Here is a 19,716-nt window from a genome sequence, read left to right on the forward strand (position 1 = left end):
GCAATGGATGATGGAGAAGGTAGGCGAGGGTCCACAGGGACTGCCCAAACCCATAGTGGTCATCACTGGCACGGACCGCTAGAAACATTTTTTTTTTTTATTAGACCTCATGCTCCCAGGTAGATTTCACCATAAAGATTAATTTTTTGATTAGAATCATTGTTATATGTAAGTGATGAATCACTGGAACCTACTTCTGAAGCCAAGACTACACTGTATGTTAGCTAACTTAATAAATTAAAAAAATCAGCATCATTTAATAAGTGATATTATTGCTGCAATCATCTGTAGACTTTAAAAAGATACATTAAATTCTCTTTACCGTGGTTCTGTCTGCTAATTAAATGAAGCTCTGTTATGTCCCAGTGGGTCAGAAAGCTTATGGCAGCATCCAACATTCCTTTCACAGAGAGAAAGGGTCTCAGAGTGGTCTCTTTCACTGAATGGAAGCAGATGTAGAGTAGCCCTGTCCAGTGGCAAGATGGCACAAATCACATACCTAATTTAAAATTTGCATTGTAAATGAAGCACTTTTACATTTTTAAAAAGGTAAAAAGAAGCCTATGAAAGTAATTTTAAAAATATATTGTATTTAAAATATCCCAAACATTACCATTTCAGCATATAATCTATAACAAAAACCTAATGAAATATTTTACATTCTTTCTGATATTAAATCTTTGAAATCCAGTGTGTAGTCTACACTGAATATCTCCGTTGGGACTAGCCTTCTTGCAGCTTAATGCAACGTGTGGCTCATGGCTTCCATATTGGACAGTCAATGCGATTCAAGGACCTGGGATGGTGTGTTGCCATTTGATTATCTCCATTCATGTGACCATACCCTAGCCCCAGAAGGTTGACATGAAGACAGAAACTCGGGATGCTGTTTTGTGGGTGGTCTGCACCTTTATATTAATTTGTTCTTTGTCTTTTCCCCAATATGCTGACCCCAGGCCACAAAATTCTGTGGGACATCTTAATGGATGGATGATGTGTCGATACATGCATAAGGACGTTTAACTGAGGTTAAAAGTCAGTAATTAAAGAAGGGCAGAGACAAGGAAGAGCCTTTGTTTTGTTCTACCTCTTTGAGAAGCTGAGTGTTGATAAATGGTATCAAACAACAGATATAAAAGATTAATGAAGAGCCACAAAGTCCAAATTAACTTTACAAAGAAAGCACCATTTGTATAAATCCATGAGTTGTTAAAGGAGAGTAGGAAGCTTGGAAGATGTTTCTAAGCTTTGAACTTGACCCCATGGAGGAACCAGTCAGAATTTGCCTTTGGCGCCATTGCTAATAACATGTCCCAGTTAGTGAAATTCCTGTTCTCGATCCTCCTCTGAATGTTAAGGTTGGGGGCCAAAGGAACACTTCAGCTGTTACATAGTTAATTAGTAGTTTGTCCCTTCATCTAGTCCTATCTGCTGCAGACCACGACCTAGCGACCAGACTGCAGACTTTTAATGTTGACTTTTCTTTTCCTGTTTTCCTATGAGGACAATGATACAGAGCTCTTGGCTTGAAATTAGTCAGTAGCTAAAGAGCGCGGACCAAAGACTTGTTATTTCTGGAACATGTTTAACTGTAGCATGTGAATAATTAGAAGTACAAGGAATGACTCACTTGTTGAAAGACCTCTCCAACATCAACTCCTATCTGTTGAGCTGTCTTGCCCATGGAGTGTTTTGCACACTTTTCAGTCTGGCACGGAAGTGGGATGTTTGAAAACCAAATTCTCCCCCTCTAGTAGGCCAGGAATTGTTCCATACAATCCAGCGTTGGCCCTTGCTGCTCGAAATGTGGCTTCCTGCTGGCCAAACCAGAAGCACCAGGTAGCTGGTTAAGAATGCAGATTCTCAGGCTGTGCCTCAGACCTACTGAATCTGCATCTGCCTTTCAACAAGATCCCTTGGTGATTCACACATGGGAGTTTGGGAAGCACCAGACTATGTTCCCACAACCTTGCCTGGGGAGCAGAAACTATTTCATTTCCCTTAAGCCACCTCTCCCTTGCCACGAAGAGGGTGGAGATGGGCATGCAATAGGCACGTGGAGAAGTTGGGTGGGGGAGAGAGAAGGACAGTAAAGGCTGATCAGCGTGGCAAGGAGATGCCCCTTCCTACTTCCCTCTCCTTCCTGCTGTGACTGCCACCATGCCTGTGAGTGTAGGGTCAAGCTACAGCGTCCAGTTTGGACACCCAGTCCCGGGACATCTGTAGATCCTGTTTTACTGGTGGCTCCCTGGCTCCAGAGAATCATGCATCAAGGGAGTTGGAAGACAAGAGCACACAAGCTGGTTGAGGTCTGTTGAGAAGAAAGCATAAATCCTCAAGAAGCCCCAGGAACATGTAGATTCGAGGCCTCACCTCATTGCTTTCAGAAACCACGCCCTCAGGGAGTTTGGCTACATGTTGTGTGGCTGGTGCTTGCACCTTCCTAACCTCTGGCCTGTTTGCTGTGACAGCATGTCAAGGACATTATCCTGCAGTCCAACCCGCTGCTGGAGGCCTTTGGGAATGCCAAGACTGTCCGGAACAACAACTCCAGCCGATTTGTAAGTCTCTTCCCTTTTTCAGAAAATGTCACCTGATTGATGATGTTGATATTCCCGATTTAAGTCTGGCGTCCCCAAGGAAATTGGAGCTTTTCACATATCGTCAGGAGGCTGCCTTTTCAATCCTTTCTTCCTTTTCTATCAGCCTGTGCTGTCAGGCTTCCATTTGCCCTTTAACTGAGGTTATTTTTGAGCCTCGGGATATAAGATAATTTTTGAAAACAGTTCTCAACTTGAATTCCCTTACTAGGGAAAATAAAAATTGATGAAAGTGTTAGTTTGGGTCCTGGAGGAGTTTTCTTTGTGCCTTGGAGAAAAGACCTTCTTTCTCAGGCAAATAAGTGAGTCGACTAGATTTGCAGGTCTTATTGCCTTGCTTTTGCTTCACGGAACTTGGGCTGTGAACTGGAAAGGCGCAGACACTTCGATCTTGCACCTTGGAGAGAACCCTCCTCCTCTCTGTCAGCCAGAGTGAGCCAGCTGTCTCCCCACCCCTTGAAGCTTGGTGATTTGTTTTAGATATATTCATATAACATGATAACATCTAAAAGCAACTGGATTGACCTGTCAGACAGCCTCCTAACTGGTCCACTTACCCAAGAGAATGAAAATGCCAGCCAAATGCATTGTCACAAATGCCCATGTAGACATTTTTCTGCCTGAGTGTCTCCTGAAGGGGTGAATTGGAAAGCTGGCAAGGATGAATATGAATATACTCTCCTTGACAAAAAGCCACACTTACAAAGAAATGAGTATTTGGCCAGCATCTTTGATTTATGTAGATCTTATATCTTATCTCAACCATAGATTATGTCTGGCAGTAAAGCATTTAAGGAGCCATCTGTGAGGCCGATTCAGGACCATTTTAAAATAAATAGTGGGAATTTTGGAGAAAAACAATTTCTTTTTCACCCTTCTATTTTGGAAGGAAGCTTCTATTTCCAAGAGAATTCTTACTAAGTTCTCATGCAGTGATTGTTAAATTCCCTGCTGAGTTATATCTGCCGGAACTGCCCTCACTTTCGTTGCCGTTCAATATTATTCAGACTATTAACTCATTTGTTCACCCCTCAAATTTTTCTGCTCAATGCCTAGGTTGTGTTATCTTGAAGAAGTTTCTAGATAATGAAATGTGAAGAAAAATGTGAATGAATTTTCCACATGACCTTTTTTTCCTAATTGTCAGTCTCTGTCTGCCTTGTAAAAATGCACTTGACCAACTTTAACTCTCTAGCTATCCATCCCCTACTCTTTGCCTTCCTTCGAGAGGAAAAGAATAATTGCATCGATATTTTTATTTTTTTCCCCAATATAAACTATACTTTATCCTTGGACAAAAGGATACATCAGTCATTTTTTTGTAAAACAAAACAAAGCAAAAATATCCAGCCTTTATTAGTTTTCTGATTATAAAATTTTGTAGAACCGTGATGGAAAGATGAGAAAGAGTATGGATGGGCAATTTCTGCCAGACATAATCTATGGTTGAGATAAGATATAAAATCTACATAAATCAAAGATGCTGGCCAAATACTCATTTCTTTGTAAGTGTGGCTTTTTGTCACAAGTACACGCACACACACACACACACACACACACACACACAGATTAATGTCTGATGGGGCATCAAAAGATGCTTCCATGAATAATGAAAGGAATGTAAATTAAAACCATATATCATTTTCTGTCTCTCAGATGGGCACACATTAAGGAGACTGATAATCCTAGTGAAAAGACACTATTGGTTGAAGCCTAAATATTCTCCCATGAGAGCAGTTTGGCAATTTTTATCAAAATTTAAAATGCTTGTTTTCTTTGACCTAAGAATACTTTAAAGATATAATATCTAAGTTTCTTGTTAAGAATGATTTATTTAAATATTTTTTTATGTTTATTCATTTTTGAAAGACAGAGACAGAGCACAAACAGGGTTGGGGCAGAGAGAGATGGGGACATAGAATCAGAAGCAGGCTCCAGGCTCTGAGCTGTCAGCACAGAGCCCAACGCAGGTCTCAAACTCATGAACCATGAGATCATGACCTGAGCTAAAGTCGGACACTCAACCAACTGAGCCACCCAGGTGCCCCAAGAATGATTTATTTAAAAAGATATCCAAAATATATTGTTAACTTTTAAAAACAGGTTATAGAACAAAATTTATAATACAGTCCCATTTTTATTTCATTTTATTTATTTTATTATTACTTTTTTAAAATATTTATTTTTGAGAGCGAGAGAGCATGAGCAGGGAGATGCAGAGAGAGAGAGAGAGAGGGAGACAATCTGAAGCAGGCTCCAGGCTCTGAGCTGTCAGCACAGAGCCCGATGTGGGGCTTGAACCCATGAACCGTGAGATCATAACCTGAGTCGAAGTCGGATGCTCAACCAGCTGAGCCACCCACGCACCCTTCCTTCAGCTTCCTTTAAATACTTCCTTAGTTTTGTTTTTTGTGTTTTTTGTGACTCCTAAGGGAACTTTTAAAAAATGGTACCAAACTCCTTTGCCTTTCTCTTACATGGATGGTATCCTGCCCTTCTTTCCAGTGTCTCCCACAAAGTCGGGAGGCTTTTGTTCCTTAAGTTAGGCCTGAATTGGGGATGTTGATCAACTCTAATCAAGGACATCGGTCAACCTGCCAGAACCGAAAATACAACAAACAAAACTAATTCATCTAGCATCTTGCACTTTTTTAAAATGTTTATTTTTGAGAGAGACAGAGACAGAGACAGAGACAGAGACAGAGCATGAGTGGGGAAGGGGGGCAGAGACAGAGGGAGACACAGAATCCGGAGCAGGCTCCAGGCTCCGGACTGTCAGCACAGAGCCCGATGCAGGTGTGCACCAACAAACACTGATGTAATCCCTCTAAAACATGCCCAAAGGAAAAGACGGTGAAGGATAGTCCTCATAATAGGAAGAACGGGGAACCTTGTTCAGCAAGCGTTTCTCAGGAACCACGGTGATTCGGGATCACAGTGGCTTGTGGCCTTGTCTCTTTCCGGTGTTTCTAAGTGTTTGTTTTTGTGTTTCTTTGGGGGAGAGGCTGGGGGAGGAGTCATCAGAATAAGACAAATAGACAGTTAGAGGGCCTTGTTTTGTAGTCTCTCTGATACCTGGAATTGTCAAGTGACTTCACAGGACACAGCAGGTAGTGGATGCTGGAGGCAACAGGAAACAGGGCGCTTTTCTTGTTTTTAATGCGTTTACGGTTCTGGTCCCAGACTTGTGACCTGGCAGGAACCAGCCCTGAAATGGGTGGATTCAACCAGCATACACATTTAAACGTATTCAGTGTTTTAAAAATAATAACATTTAAAAATATTAAATGCAGTTAGGCGGGGCATGCTCTCCGGTTTGATTCTAGGCTGAACTTTTGGTCTCTTGTTAGGGACTCCTAACACCACACTCCCTCACACCCACCTTCTCATCTTTTGTTTCGTTTGCATTTACCCTCCTGGCCCTTTCTGAGGTTGGGAGAGAAACCAGATTCTAGTGAGAAAAATAATGCCATTTACTTGACAATCTAGACACCTTACCCGGCTAAATTCCAGGGCTTTCTTCTCCTTTGTTCCCTACCAGCAGTAATTTAAAAGGAAATAATTAACAACAGTAACAAAAATCTCCACACCTGCAACTAGCTGCAAAGAACTTGATTTATAATCAAGTGTTTTTATTTTATACAAGAATGTTAGATGATCCAAAAGTAGAAGTGATGACTTTTGCCCAAAGCCATGAAAATAAGTCTGGCAGAGGGAAAATTTGCCTCCCCTGAAAGAGGCTGATAGAGTTCGCTCTCGTTAGATCAAGGGAACCTTGAGATTTTCTGTCCCATTCTTTACCGCTTCCGGCTTCACAGGCAAGCACCCACTGGGGAAAATGGGCAAGGAATTCAACATATCCTTATTTAGTCGGGCTGGAACGATAGATTCTCTCTCTCAATACAGAATCGTGTGACTGGACGAAAGCCCTGGTTATTGTCTGATAGGAAGAAGTGAGGAAGTCTAGACCAGAACTGGGAATCATTCAGAACGTATCTTTCATTAATGAATTTCCTTGAATTATATACTGTATTGAAAGCCTATTTGGAACATCATGTTTCTGTTCACCAACCATTGAAGGAAATCCCCAACTTTCTTACAGGGAAAATACTTTGAAATCCAGTTCAGCCCAGGTGGGGAACCAGATGGTGGAAAGATCTCCAACTTCCTTCTGGAAAAATCCAGGGTGGTGATGAGGAATCCTGGAGAGAGGAGTTTTCACATATTTTACCAGGTTTTCCTTTATATTTTTTCTTTCCTATTTCCTTATTCCTTCTGCACATTAAAAATATTTTTTTTTTCTCTCAGATCTCAGGTTTAGACAATCTAGTCTGTCAAACCAAGGAGTATTTATTACTATAGTAGGTATAAGTCAATGTGCAAAAAATTATGAGAATGTCCCTACCCACAAAGAGAGTAAGTTCTTGAGGAGAGATGACAAAAATTTCCCAAAAGTTAAATATTCAAGACAGTGTTAATATCACTTCAAAACAAAAGTAGGAGTGCTGGGTTCTTTGCCAGACAGGAATTCATGCAGGGAGCTATGGCTGAGATGCTAAGGAGAGTTATTAAGGGCACATAGGGGAACACGGTGGGGAGGCTGCTTGGGCAAGTCAGGTGGCCCGAACAAAACTATGGAGGTGATGGCCGGGCCTCAACCAGGTAGGTGGCAAGGGTGGAAGTCTCCCGGAGGGGAGCTGTCAGAGGAAAGACTAAGGATCTTTAATCCCAGGTCACGAAGTTTTGACTTGGGTGCCCAGAACGGCCACAGAGTCTGGTGCTAAAGCAGTGTGCGGGGTGCTTTTAGATTGTGTCCCAAGGTTTCAGGAATCCTCAGATTCAACTACTTTAAAAAAAAATGTTTTTAAGTATTTAAGAAATATAATGATATCCAAAACAATTTCTTTATGTATGGGCTTATATATTAGCATATACATTGGGGGCCCAGCTCAGAACTTCTTCGAAGAAAGACCTGCGGGTCTTTTTTGTGTTAGTTTTACTTTGTTACCGTTTGAAGATTGCTGGATTAGAAGGAAGTTAAACTGTGTTGGGAGCTCAAACACAGTCTTTTCAATTCGACAGCTGTCTCAGATGATGGCACTTCATTCTTCCAGGTGGCTGGCGCGTGATGAGGAAGTAGATTCTGCGACTTGCAGAAGTTCAGAGGCAAGGAAAGGCTTACGGCAAAGAGCAGCATGTGTCTGTAGATGGAAGAGACTTGAGAAGGGGGGGTGAAGATGCAAATGAAGGGCAGTGTGGTGTGAATGGGGGGGAGAAACAGAAGGGGAAAACTAGGAAGGGGGTGACACAAAGCTCTTTTGAGGAGACGGAGGAAAGCTAAGGGACCCTGATGTTATGGGTGACCTAGAACTTATCTGTAATGACGTGAGGTTCCATCCTCTCGGGGCGTGGAGCTGAGAGGACATGTCGAGGAACCTGACCAAGATGCAGAAGTGTGGCTGGGCTATCTCTGTTTTCCTAAATCCTGCAGGATTGGAGCTGGCAGTTGCTGGAGTCAGCTTGCACGGGCCGTGTGCCTCTCTCCCCACTTCCTCCTTCAGTGGTATTTTCTTGGGAGTTTGAAATCAGTCGTGGTAGTATTCACACCATGACAATCGGCAAACACTACACATCCATTTTTCTCCCCTAGAGTTGATTATTGAATATTTTTCTAGCACACCACAGATGGGAGCCCTTTAAGAGGGTCTTGCTCAGACCTAAGGCAAGGGTCAGAGATGGAACAGAAAGCTGTGGGACAGCACACTGGTTAGGAGGTCTCAGAATGACAGGGAGCGGGACTCGGGGCTGCTGTTTTCTCTGCGTCCTGCAGAGAGAAGCATAGAGGGGCAGCCGCACTTTATAAAGCCATAAGCAAGTTGAGTAGGAACGAAATAATTACAATCTGGCTTCTCTTCCACTCTTCTGAGGGTCTCGCGAGCGCCGCACTGTGGTTCTCTTTATTGGACAAGGGGAAATTCTCAGCTCTTGCGGGTCTTACCAGAGTTGAGAATTAGAACTTGCAGAGATGATCTGGGGCTACTGCAAGGGGAGCAGCTATCCTGAAACCCATTATTTTAGAAGGCGGGGTCAGAAAGTGCACACTACCTGGGCTCGGGAGTGCTGCCTCTGGTGCTTCTGGGTGGTGGGCCACACTACACCACCCCCCCCCCTTCCTCTTGCTCCAGCTCATCGAGGGCGCCTCGGAAGAGCAGAAACACAGCCTCGGCATCACCAGCATGGACTACTACTGCTACCTGAACCTCTCTGGGTCCTACCAGGTGGATGACATTGACGACAGGCGGGAATTTCAGGAAACGCTGGTAAGTGCTGGCACGGGGCCAGGCAGGATGGACTCTCCGGACCCAGTGTTGCCTGTGGTAGAAAGGGCAGGGAGGGTGAACCAAGCAAAGAGCAGCATGGAATTTCCACCTCATTCTGCCATAAGCATTGCATTTCCTTAAACACGCTTAAGCACCATTCGATAGCCATGTGCCCAGGTGCCAGAGGACCACTTAATAAGTTGAAATGGATAAAAAAACGTGAATCCCTCATTCCCCTCCCCCGGCAGGTGCTCTGATGAATTGGTAAGCACTGTTGCAGGTAATAGATTTACCATCCCTGTTTGCCTAGAGCTTATGCAGTTGCTGAGCTGTTTCCTCAGACAGGTGAAGCAAACACCACCCTTCTGATCTTTTCCAACACCTTCAGGGGCTGGTCCAGTGCTCTCCCTTCACCCCTGCACTGAACGATCAGAGGGCGACCCTCTAACTCCATGTCCTTCACTCTGGGTGCATGTTGTGATACGAAGTATGAAATTAGCTACACCATTGAGGGGTCACATCTTCAGGGAAACAAGTTAATAAGTCAATCTAGAACTTTCTGGAGCTGGGGTGTTCACCCAAAAGAACCTCAAAGAACCACACCACCTCTGCCTTTTGAGTCAGCTTTCTGCTAGGCCCATCCCTCAGCCCAGACCCAGGTGCAAGATGGGGACCCCAACAGGGCAAGTCGGTGTGCAGTTGGAGGGGAGCCGTTTGGAGAAGGCAGGCTGCTCAAGCAGGTGCAGGAATGAAGACAGCATCAAGGGGCCAGATGACCTTAAAGGAGCTGGGAGAAGAAATGCAGATGAGAGGCCTGCATTGGTCCTAGCGTATTGTTCTCTTAGGACTCCGATAAATAAGTCTCGGCATTTTGGCTGTTTTTACTTAATTTAACAAACCTGAGAAACAAAACTTTCCTAACAACGCTTTTATTTGATTTGCTGGAGATTTATAATCAAGATCCTTTCGCAAGCACAGTCTATGCTCAGCCCTCCTGGTGAGGCGAAAGGTCTCCAAGGTCTCCTTGGAGTAGCTGGAAAGGGGACATTGGTGCCCTTGGAGAGAGGCGGGTGGCATCAAGGGCTCCACAGGAGACAAGGACAGGTTGGTGACTGTGGGGTATAGCTGCTGCTCCCTGTGTGTATCTTTGCTCCTGGAGCTCTCCTGCCCTTACCCCCGGGGGATCATGTACTGGATCTAAAGACAGAACTACCTTTCCAACACGACTCAGACTTCTCATGTGAGTGTGTCGGTCAGTGACGGTGTCCTACAAGGCCTTCCAGCTGCCACTGCCAGCCAAGCCCCGTGTGACTCTACACAACTCAATCTCAGCTCTGGCTTCTTTATCACATGCTTACAAAGCTGGCGACCAGCTCATCTGGATCATTTCTCTTTTCTCTCCCAGCACGCGATGAACGTGATCGGGATCTTTGCCGAGGAGCAGACGCTGGTCCTACAGATAGTGGCAGGGGTCCTCCACCTGGGGAACATCAGCTTCAAGGAAGTTGGCAATTATGCAGCTGTGGAGAGTGAGGAGTGTGAGTAGCTCCGGCATTGGACGGCAGTTGAATGTGGGTGAACAATCAGTTAGCTTCCGTCAGAAGCTGCCTGCCGTTTTCCTTTTGCTAAGGTGTCAGCCGAGGATTTAGGGAAAAGATGAGGAGTCTTGTGTCCTGCTGAGACAGAGCAAATGGGCTTAAGAGAGTCTGGGCCTCTCCTGTGCACCTGCCCTCCTCACCATGTCCCACACCAGTAGACCATTCATGAGATCATTTCCGTTTCAGTTTACCATCACCCTTGGGGGAGTCTGGCAGAATTTTACATCTAGGTTTAAAACTAAAGTGAGATTTTAATGAAGATTAGAGTTAATAGCTAAATAATCCAAAAGATTTGTCTCCTAATAACTGGCCTTGAGGGTCTACCTCCACCTAAAGGTCCCAAAGAGCAAATGATCAGGTATATGTCAATAAGGAAAGCTCACAGATTGAGCTCACCTGTGGGTTGGTTTAGATTGGATTCTGAAAACAGGGGGAAAAAAGCAGGGGGCAGGGGCATTGGCTGTTGTGTTGATATTCCTGAGATCATCTTTCACGGTCACCTCTGTGGTAGTCAGAAGCCTGAAGACCTGAATGATCGTGTTTACTCTTTGAGAAGTCGGTCCCTCCTGCAGAGACACGTTATTTGTTGTGCATGCCACAGTTGGCCACAAGCACCGTGTTGGGTGACTTCAGCCTCTGAGGCATCAGCTGGCTCTCCAGGCGGCTCTCAGAACCCACACAGCCGTCAGCCACCCAGGAGGACATTTCTTCCTTTCTCAGCATTCTTCCAGGGAGATAAATTTAGATGCTTAGCAATAAATAGTATCCCACTCATTGCTGACAACGCAGGGAGGCTATTTCCATTCCAAATAAGGTCCTTGTTTTATATCTTTGTTTTCTTTTGTGATAAAAGAGGGAAGTTCTGCTGACTTCTGATGTCTATCCGATAAAGAGAAAGATGAATCATGTTGACCAGGAAAGGGAGCGGGGTAGAAAACAGTAAATATATGGGTGTGCATAAAGTCTAGAAACAGGACCTAATAACAATAACTATATTTCCAGACTTACGTATGTTTTCCATCACATTTAACAAATGTGCATATGTATCCAGGAGGGTCATTAACACTTGTCCTTTTAACGTTGACAGTGTGGTTGCTGGGGAAGTAGACTGAATTTCTCTTTTTTGGATAGTACACTCTTTTATCACTTCTTTATGCTGGAGAACAAAACCACTCTGTCACAGCAAGCATGCCCCCGTATGCTTGAGCCAAGAAGTGGTTCATTGCACATTGATGTCTGGAGGAAGTAGCCTCCTCAGCCAACTGGGCAAGGCCCAGGATTGGCAACCAACTGCCTTGACATGTGCCCTGATTGGAGGTGGTGGAGTGACAGAGATCAGGAAAGGCTGTGCTTGAGACCGAAGAGATCTAACAAAGAATTGGGCCCTCCGTCTGATAATTTGTTTCCTGCTCAGTTGGTATACCTTTCTTCACAGGAGTCATTACCTCAGCACAGTGCTCTCACCTACCCTTCTGCTCATCCACTTGTTCCCTTCTCTTGAGGGGACCATGGTTTCCAGTCTCTTGTATTTCTTTCAGAGCAACTGTACTCGGCCATTCTTCTTCTCACTTTTGTGCATTAATGGGAGCATTAAACGTAATGTTCTACAGTTGCTTGTTCACTTATTATATCCTGAAGATTATTCTGTCCATTAAGGAGCTTCATCCTTTTTAGCTGCATAGTATTCGGTTGTTTGGCTATGTATACTTTTGTTGAATCAGGCATCTGTTGGTGGGTGTGAAGGTGGTTTTAGAACTGATGCTATTACAGTACTGAAGGAACACATTAAAGTGAATAACTCATGTTTGAGTATATCTCATGGAATAAATTTTTAGAGGGAAGTGTTAGCCCGTGTTCTTATAGCAGAAGAAAGCAGACATTCTCCAGCTATTATAGTAAAAAATGGTAAGATTCCTTGCCTAATAAAGCAAAACAGCCATCAGGGATGACAGATTTTGCTGTTAACCTGACCTTAGACCAATGGAGCTATAGAATTTCCTGAGTCAGACCTGTACACTGCTGAGAAGTCAAACAAACCTCACTTTAGGCACATGTGTGTCTGTCATAACCTCTATAGTAAGATGACATGCTTTTGGAAACAAGTCTTCCTTCAAAGACAATCACCTTTGAATTTTGTTGAAAGAAAAAAATTACTATGTAAAAACTACCGGAAGTACTAAGGGACAGCCCCGCTCCTTTTACTAATGGATTAGAAAGCACAGTAATCACTAAATTCGACACCTGAAACTAATATTACACTGTATATTAACTAACTGGAATTTAAATAAAAACTTGGGATAGAAAAAAAGAGAGAGCAGAGAACTTCACCACCAAAGACAGACCACATTTACCTTGCCATTTCTTTTGTATTTGTAAAACGGAATTTTGTTTTGCTACATCTTTTTAGTTTATCTTCTCTGTACTTTAGATGTAAACAGAAAAATTAAATCGAACTTTGCTTTACACTTTAATGCAATAAGAGAACTCTATTTTCATTATCAAAATGCGTTGAAACATTGCTTCCTAGCAGGTTCTTTTATGTTCTACCTAACTCTGATGAACATTACCGGGGTTATTATCAGCTTTTTGAAATTAATCGATGCCTCCACCCTCCTTCCCTCCCCACAGCCTCCAAGCTTCTGCACTGACGCTCTTCTCCAGCCACACCTGCACACACCCTCATGGAAATTCACAGCCCAAAGGCAGTCAATATGAGCAGCCCTGTGATTTCAGCACCAGGGCAGGCCTCTGAAGAAAATACAAGGCCATAAAAGCTTGTATTTGAAAAACATGGCATGGATTTTTTTCAAAGCAAGTACTAGATTTTCTCTCCCTAAGCTTGTGGCTCTGATTCTTGGCCAGATTCCATGCCTTGTTTTTCAAGTGCCTGTGGTCCGTCACTCCTGTCTTCTTCTAATAGAAGCAGTGGGAGACATGGAAGTTAGCATGTCTCTTTTTCAGTCTCAGATAAGGACCCGAGGACTTAGCCCCTAGTGTTGTATTTCTTTAGTTGAGATCATAGAGATAAGGGCGTAAACATTTTTACCAAGTATTTGAATTGTGTCCCTATTTTAGCATGGTTAGGGGCTTGGGAAAAGCCCATATTTACAGAATATACAAATAGAGGCTAATTATTCATTGTATCAAGGTATTCACTGCGTGGTTACCATAAACAGTGAGGGGCCATTGCTAATAATATCCGCTTTATTAAGTGATGCATGTATGTGCCTAACTGCCTGGCAATGGTGATAATAACCCACATTGTAGCTTCGCCTTAGTAAAGTCCTCTTCTTTGTCACTTCGGTAAATGTCTCTTGGTTCTCACACCAACACTGCACGTGTCCAGTCTGAGTTATTATGGACATCTTATGTCCTTGCTCTGTGCGAAGGTAAGTTTCACTTTAGTGGAAGACACATCCAGATTCTTTTTTTTTTAATTTCTTTTTTTTAATTTTATTTTATATTTTTTAAAATTTGTACCCAAATTAGTTAGCATATAGTGCAACAATGATTTCAGGAATAGATTCCTTAGTGCCCCTTACCCATTTAGCCCACCCCCCCTTCCACAACCCCTCCAGTAGCCCTCAGTTTGTTTTCCATATTTAAGAGTCTTTTTTGTTTTGTCCCCCTCCCTGTTTTTATATTATTTTTGTTTCCCTTCCCTTATGTTCATCTGTTTTGTCTCTTAAAGTCATCATATGAGTGGTCATGATTTTTGTCTTTCTCTGACTAATTTCACTTAGCATAATGCCCTCCAGTTCCATCCACGTATTTGGAAATGGCAAGATTTCATTCTTTTTGATTGCCAAGTAATACTCCATTGTATATATATATACCATATCTCCTTTATTCATCCGTCGATGGACATTTGGGCTCTTTCCATACTTTGGCTATTGCTGATAGTGCTGCTATAAACATGGGGGTGCATGTGTCCCTTCAAAACAGCACACCTGTATCCCATGAATAAATGCCTATTCGTGCAATTGCTGGGTCGTAGGGTAGTTCTATTTTTAGTTTTTTGAGGAACCTCCATACTAATTTCCAGAGTGGCTGCACCAGCTTGCATTCCCAAGACACATCCAGATTCTTAAACATATGTGCTAACATTAAAACCAAACTAAAGGAAATGGCCATTGGCAAATGAGTGCACTTGATCTTGTTCACGTGCCCTTTGTAAAAGGAAGCCCTTCTACTAGTCAGAGCACTTCTGTGGAATGCTAGCATAGATAATAAATACCTTGTTCTGGCATTACACTTCTTCAAAATGCATTCACTGACTTAATATCATTGGAAGGTATATACTGAAAATGTCAGCCCGTTCATTCTAACACCATCTGTGAAATTCAGATTATCCTTTATTGGGAGGCTTGTGATTTTTGAGCATTATCATGAAGTCTTTGACAAAAATCCTTTTATCAGAAACTTTTGATACAGTTTTATGCAGAAAAAGAAGACTGCTACCCAGGTTTAGAGTTTGGATTTGTGTCCATGAAAATCTTTCATTCATACTGCAAAAAATCTGAGCATTCTTTCATGACCCAGCATGGTGTCACTTATTCACATTACAGTGTTTTGAGCAGAAATCAAGAAAATCCATTTATACCCTGAGCCCTCCTCTTGGCAAGTTCCATGGCTTAAAATAAGTTACGAAGCCATCCATTTAGCTCTTCTATTCGAAGACCAAAACTATGTTACTACGTGTCCTTAGGATGGGATGGGTGTGCTGTGACATGAATAACACCGATGCTCTCCATTTCGCTCCAGACACGTCTCTCAGAGAAATCTTATAAACCACCCTCTCCCACACACAAGAAGCCATCCAGGCCCCCTTTGACTCCAGGCCAAATTTCATATACCATTCAAGGACCTCCCCTGTCGGAATTCACCCCGACCTTGTAATCACCTGCCTTAACTTTCAGCTGTAGCCAATGTTGGGCCCTTTGCTGCACCTTGACCGTGTGTCCTAACTCACTGCTTCCACACCTGTGCATGTCCCATTGCCCTCCCCTCGTCTCTCTCTTCCTCTGCTTCTGTGCAAATCCTGTTCATCCTTTTTTAAAAAAATTTATTTTGAGAGAGAGAGTTTGTGACCCAGGGGGCGGGGGGGGGGGGGGGGGGGAGGGGAGATGGGAGCGGGTAGAGAGAGGAAGAGAGAGAGAATCCTAAGGAGGCTCTGTGTTGTCAGCGCAAAGCCCGATGCAGGGATCGATCCCATGAACCATGAGGTCATGACCTGAACTGAAATCAAGAGTCAGGTGCTTAACTGACTGAGCCACCCAGATGCCCCAATCCTGTTCATCCTTTAAGGCCCCACTCAAATCCCACATCTTCCTTGACTACCCCAGCAAGTTGTAACAGCTTCCTGTTCTCAATTCCTCTAGGACTTTATTGTCTGCCTGTATTACATATTCAGCTTTTAGTAAGCTTCTGAATTTGGTACAGTGTCCAGGCCTCATCTAGATGGGTCTTCAAGATTTTTTAATATTTTGTGTTCTGTCCTCTCTAGTAACACTACATGTGGTAAGCATTCAGTAAATATCTGATTGCTTGTAATTGTTAGTTCCATGTACCAGGTGCTTCAACATTTTTGGGAATGATGCTATGAAAACACCATACCAGAAAGGAAGAAAACAATTTTTGGAGCCAAAGAAATGTCTCTTGATTTAGTTCCTTCCGGGCTGCCTTGCTGCAAGCTTGGAAAGATGTCCATTTTAGGCATTTAACTGGGATCTCCGTAGGGGAGATTGGTTCGCCATCCTTCTTGGATCACTGATTTGTATCATTGGAAGTTTCAGTCATCATAGGAATTGACTCATGTAATAGAACAATTGAGAAAAACAAAGTGGATGGATGTGTGTGGGACTGCTGATAAGCAGTCTTCAGTAGAGTGAAAGTTTTGGGGGGCCAATGATGGTGTCTTGTATGTGCACATGTGTACCCATGCACATGCACGCACGCACACACACACACACACACACACACACACAGATGCCTGCACATGTTTGTGAAGTGAATTGTTAAAATTCTGAAAGAAATCATGCTTTATTTTGTTTTCTATAGTTTTGGCTTTTCCTGCATATCTCCTGGGGATAAACCAGGACCGGTTGAAAGAGAAGCTCACAAGCCGGCAGATGGATAGTAAGTGGGGAGGCAAGTCGGAGTCCATCCACGTGACCCTCAATGTGGAGCAGGCCTGTTACACCAGGGATGCACTTGCGAAGGCCCTGCACGCCCGGGTCTTTGATTTCTTGGTAGATGTAAGTAATCACAAGTTCACATTTTAGCTATAAAAATCACTAAGGGCTTTGTTTTCATGTTTTGGCTTATTCCTTATAACCATTATAATGCATACTCCTCTGTAATCCTTTTACCCTGGGATCACTGAATCCCACTTTTACTTCTAGAATTGTCCAGCAAGATGCTAATATGGTAGCAGCTTCTTCTGGACAAAATACTCAGTAAAGCCAGAACTATAGAACAGAAAAAGGGGAGACCCGTGGTCATGAAACTTTGTTGACTCTCGAGCCTAAAGCTTTAGAATACTGTATTTGTTAAATATTGCTATGTTACACATCAGCCCAAAATTAGTGGCTTAAAACAATAAGCATTTATTCTGTCACAGTTGCTGCAGGAAGTGACTTAGCTTGGTGATTCTGATTCAGGGACGAGGCTAAAGTCAAGATCTTGACTGGAGCTACTAGTCTTCCATCTAGAGTTGGAAGATCTACTTCCAAGATGGTACATTCCTATGGCTGTTGGCAAGATGACTCACATCCTTGCTACATGAGCCTTCTTTGGGGATGTTTGAAGATCGTCACAACATGGCAGTTGGTTTCCCCCAGAATGAGTGATCTAAGAGAGAGAATAAAGAAGAAGCCAGAAATCTTTTAATTTGTAACCTTGGACTGAAATATTGACACCCTGCCGTACTCTATTCATTAGAAGCAAGTCACTAAGTAGAGCCCACAGTTAAGGGGAGGAGAATTAGGTCTACCTTTTGAAGGGAAACATGTCAAAGACTTTAAATATATTTTAGAACTATCACAGGCTGTTTTTATAATGGCATAATCACATATACTTCTATCTATCTATCTATCTATCTATCACAGATTCTGAAAATTAGTCTTTCAGAAGTATAGAACTGCCAGTGACAGTCTCTTAATCACCATAGCCTCTAAATGGTAGAATAGTAATAGCAAACACTTACATAGCCCTTACTATGTGCCAGATGCCATTCTAAGTATTTTAGAGAAAATAACTCACGTCATTCTTACAGCAACCATGTGACTAGGGTATTATTATCCTATTTTACAGATAACTTGGGCACAGAGACACTAAGGAACTTCCCCAAAGTCATGCTACTATTAAGTGATAAATCTAGGAACTATACCCAAGTGATTTGACAGTGTTCTAGCTATATTCTGCTTCTCTGTCTTTTATATATTAAAGCTAGAAAGAACCCTAGGGGGTTCTTTTCAAAGAACAACAATATGCCCATTAGATCCAAACAGTTTGTGTTTGAATCCAGCCACCATCTATTTGGCTTAAAGTGTGGTTAGGTGTGGTTAGGGTTGAGTAGGGCAGGGCAGGATAGGGTAATTATTCTGTGTACTTCTTGTGGAAGGTCAGGGTCATACTAAACATTAGTCATGCTTTTTACTTGTCCAGACTCCTCATTTTATTGACAAGGGAATCTTAAGCCTAAGTACTAGTGCATCTGCCCAAGGCCATTCAGCAAGAGAGTGGTGCAGAATTGACCATAGAACCCACATCTCTTGTCTCTTTATTCAGTGTGCCTTCCAGTGCTAGACTTACCACCTTATTTCCTTTTTGCCTGCCCTTTATGTTTTGTGTGGTGAAAGCAGACGGATGCCCCATGTAATTAGAGCGGACATTTACCGGGCATTGACCATGTGCCAGGCACTGGGCTAAGTGTTGTGTGTCATTACCCATTAGCTCACAAAAGCTGCCACATCATTTTTTTGGCCTGGAAAACACTTCTGGTGCTTCCATATTCATCCAGGTGTTCACCACCTCCAGGAACCTTTCTCCTGTGCTCCTCCCTGCCCTGCAGCCCTCCCCAAGCCCCTAGAACCTGCACCCACCCTCTCTTGTTAAGTCTAGCCATTGGCTTGCGCATCCCTTCTCACAGTGATCCAGAACACTAGGCCTAGACCCCTAGACCCTGCCTTTAGCCCATGGCGGGCTTAGGGATTCTAATGTTATCGCCGTTGTTGGGAAAATTGTAGCAAGAATTAATGGAAACACATGGAAAGCACTGAGCAAACCCTGCCATGGGTGAATGGTAAATACACGGAGGCTCCTTTTATTATTATCACTTTAATAATAATTACTGGCATTATTATCTGTAGCTGGCTCACCCTCTCTATAAGTTCCTGGGAACAGCGATTATCTCTGCCTTGATATCCCCCCTCCCCGCCCCATGCTGTGTTAGGGAACCATTAAATGGCTCCTGAACAGGATCAACAGAAATAATATTTATGGATGTTGTCTTATTGGTTTTTTATATGAAATAGGTTTGACTTTAATCATCCAAGATGACATTTTCTTCCAGTTCTCTAGACTTCCTGAGAAAAACTAAGTGCCAGAAGTTAATGGCTTTCATCATTAAGCAACAGTAGCTTTTTTGCATCCTGGTAGTTTCCCAGAGTACTTGACCTTGCACCAAGACTCTTTTTTTAAGCTGCAAATCACCTCTCGTCTTGCCATCCTGTTTCCAGCAGGCAGTAGAATTTGCTGTGTACAGTCTTGCTTTCCTTTCCCGCATGCATGTCCCTTTCTAATAGGAAAGAAAAGTTAATTGCCATGCTGGTTACTTTCTCGTAGTCCATCAACAAAGCAATGGAGAAGGACCATGAAGAATACAACATTGGTGTCCTGGACATCTATGGCTTTGAAATATTCCAGGTAAGACCATTTTGAATATCTGGGGCCCCGGGAGGGTGATGGATTTCATCTGGCTTGAAATAAAGAATTCTAGGTAATGGGGGAAAAAAAAAAAACCCACTGCAGTTCATTTTTGCCTCTGTACGTTCTTCATGTACCTTTACTGAATTAGTTTCCCCTAAATATAAACTATGTTGCTGTCTACTGATGCCTCCAACATTTCTGTTAAGACGTTTCACACTGAAACATTTCACTAAATCACTTAAGAAATGACTTCATAATGATTTTGCT

At 43.0% G+C, this 19,716-nt stretch overlaps 1 protein-coding gene across 1 annotated transcript in view; it reads left to right on the forward strand.

The window, feature by feature from the left end:
• MYO1E (myosin IE) overlaps nt 1–19,716 on the forward strand; it is a 213,188-nt gene that overhangs the window by 116,249 nt on the left and 77,223 nt on the right. Inside the window, exons 6-11 of the mRNA XM_060621053.3 lie at nt 2,472–2,561; nt 6,703–6,834; nt 8,786–8,920; nt 10,326–10,458; nt 16,579–16,775; nt 19,366–19,446. Coding sequence (XP_060477036.1) covers nt 2,472–2,561; nt 6,703–6,834; nt 8,786–8,920; nt 10,326–10,458; nt 16,579–16,775; nt 19,366–19,446 — 768 coding nt within the window. The remainder of the gene's footprint in view (nt 1–2,471; nt 2,562–6,702; nt 6,835–8,785; nt 8,921–10,325; nt 10,459–16,578; nt 16,776–19,365; nt 19,447–19,716) is intronic.

This window comes from Panthera onca, chromosome B3 (assembly GCF_046562875.1).
Source record: "Panthera onca isolate mPanOnc1 chromosome B3, mPanOnc1 haplotype 2, whole genome shotgun sequence".
Classification (NCBI taxonomy): domain Eukaryota; kingdom Metazoa; phylum Chordata; class Mammalia; order Carnivora; family Felidae; genus Panthera; species Panthera onca.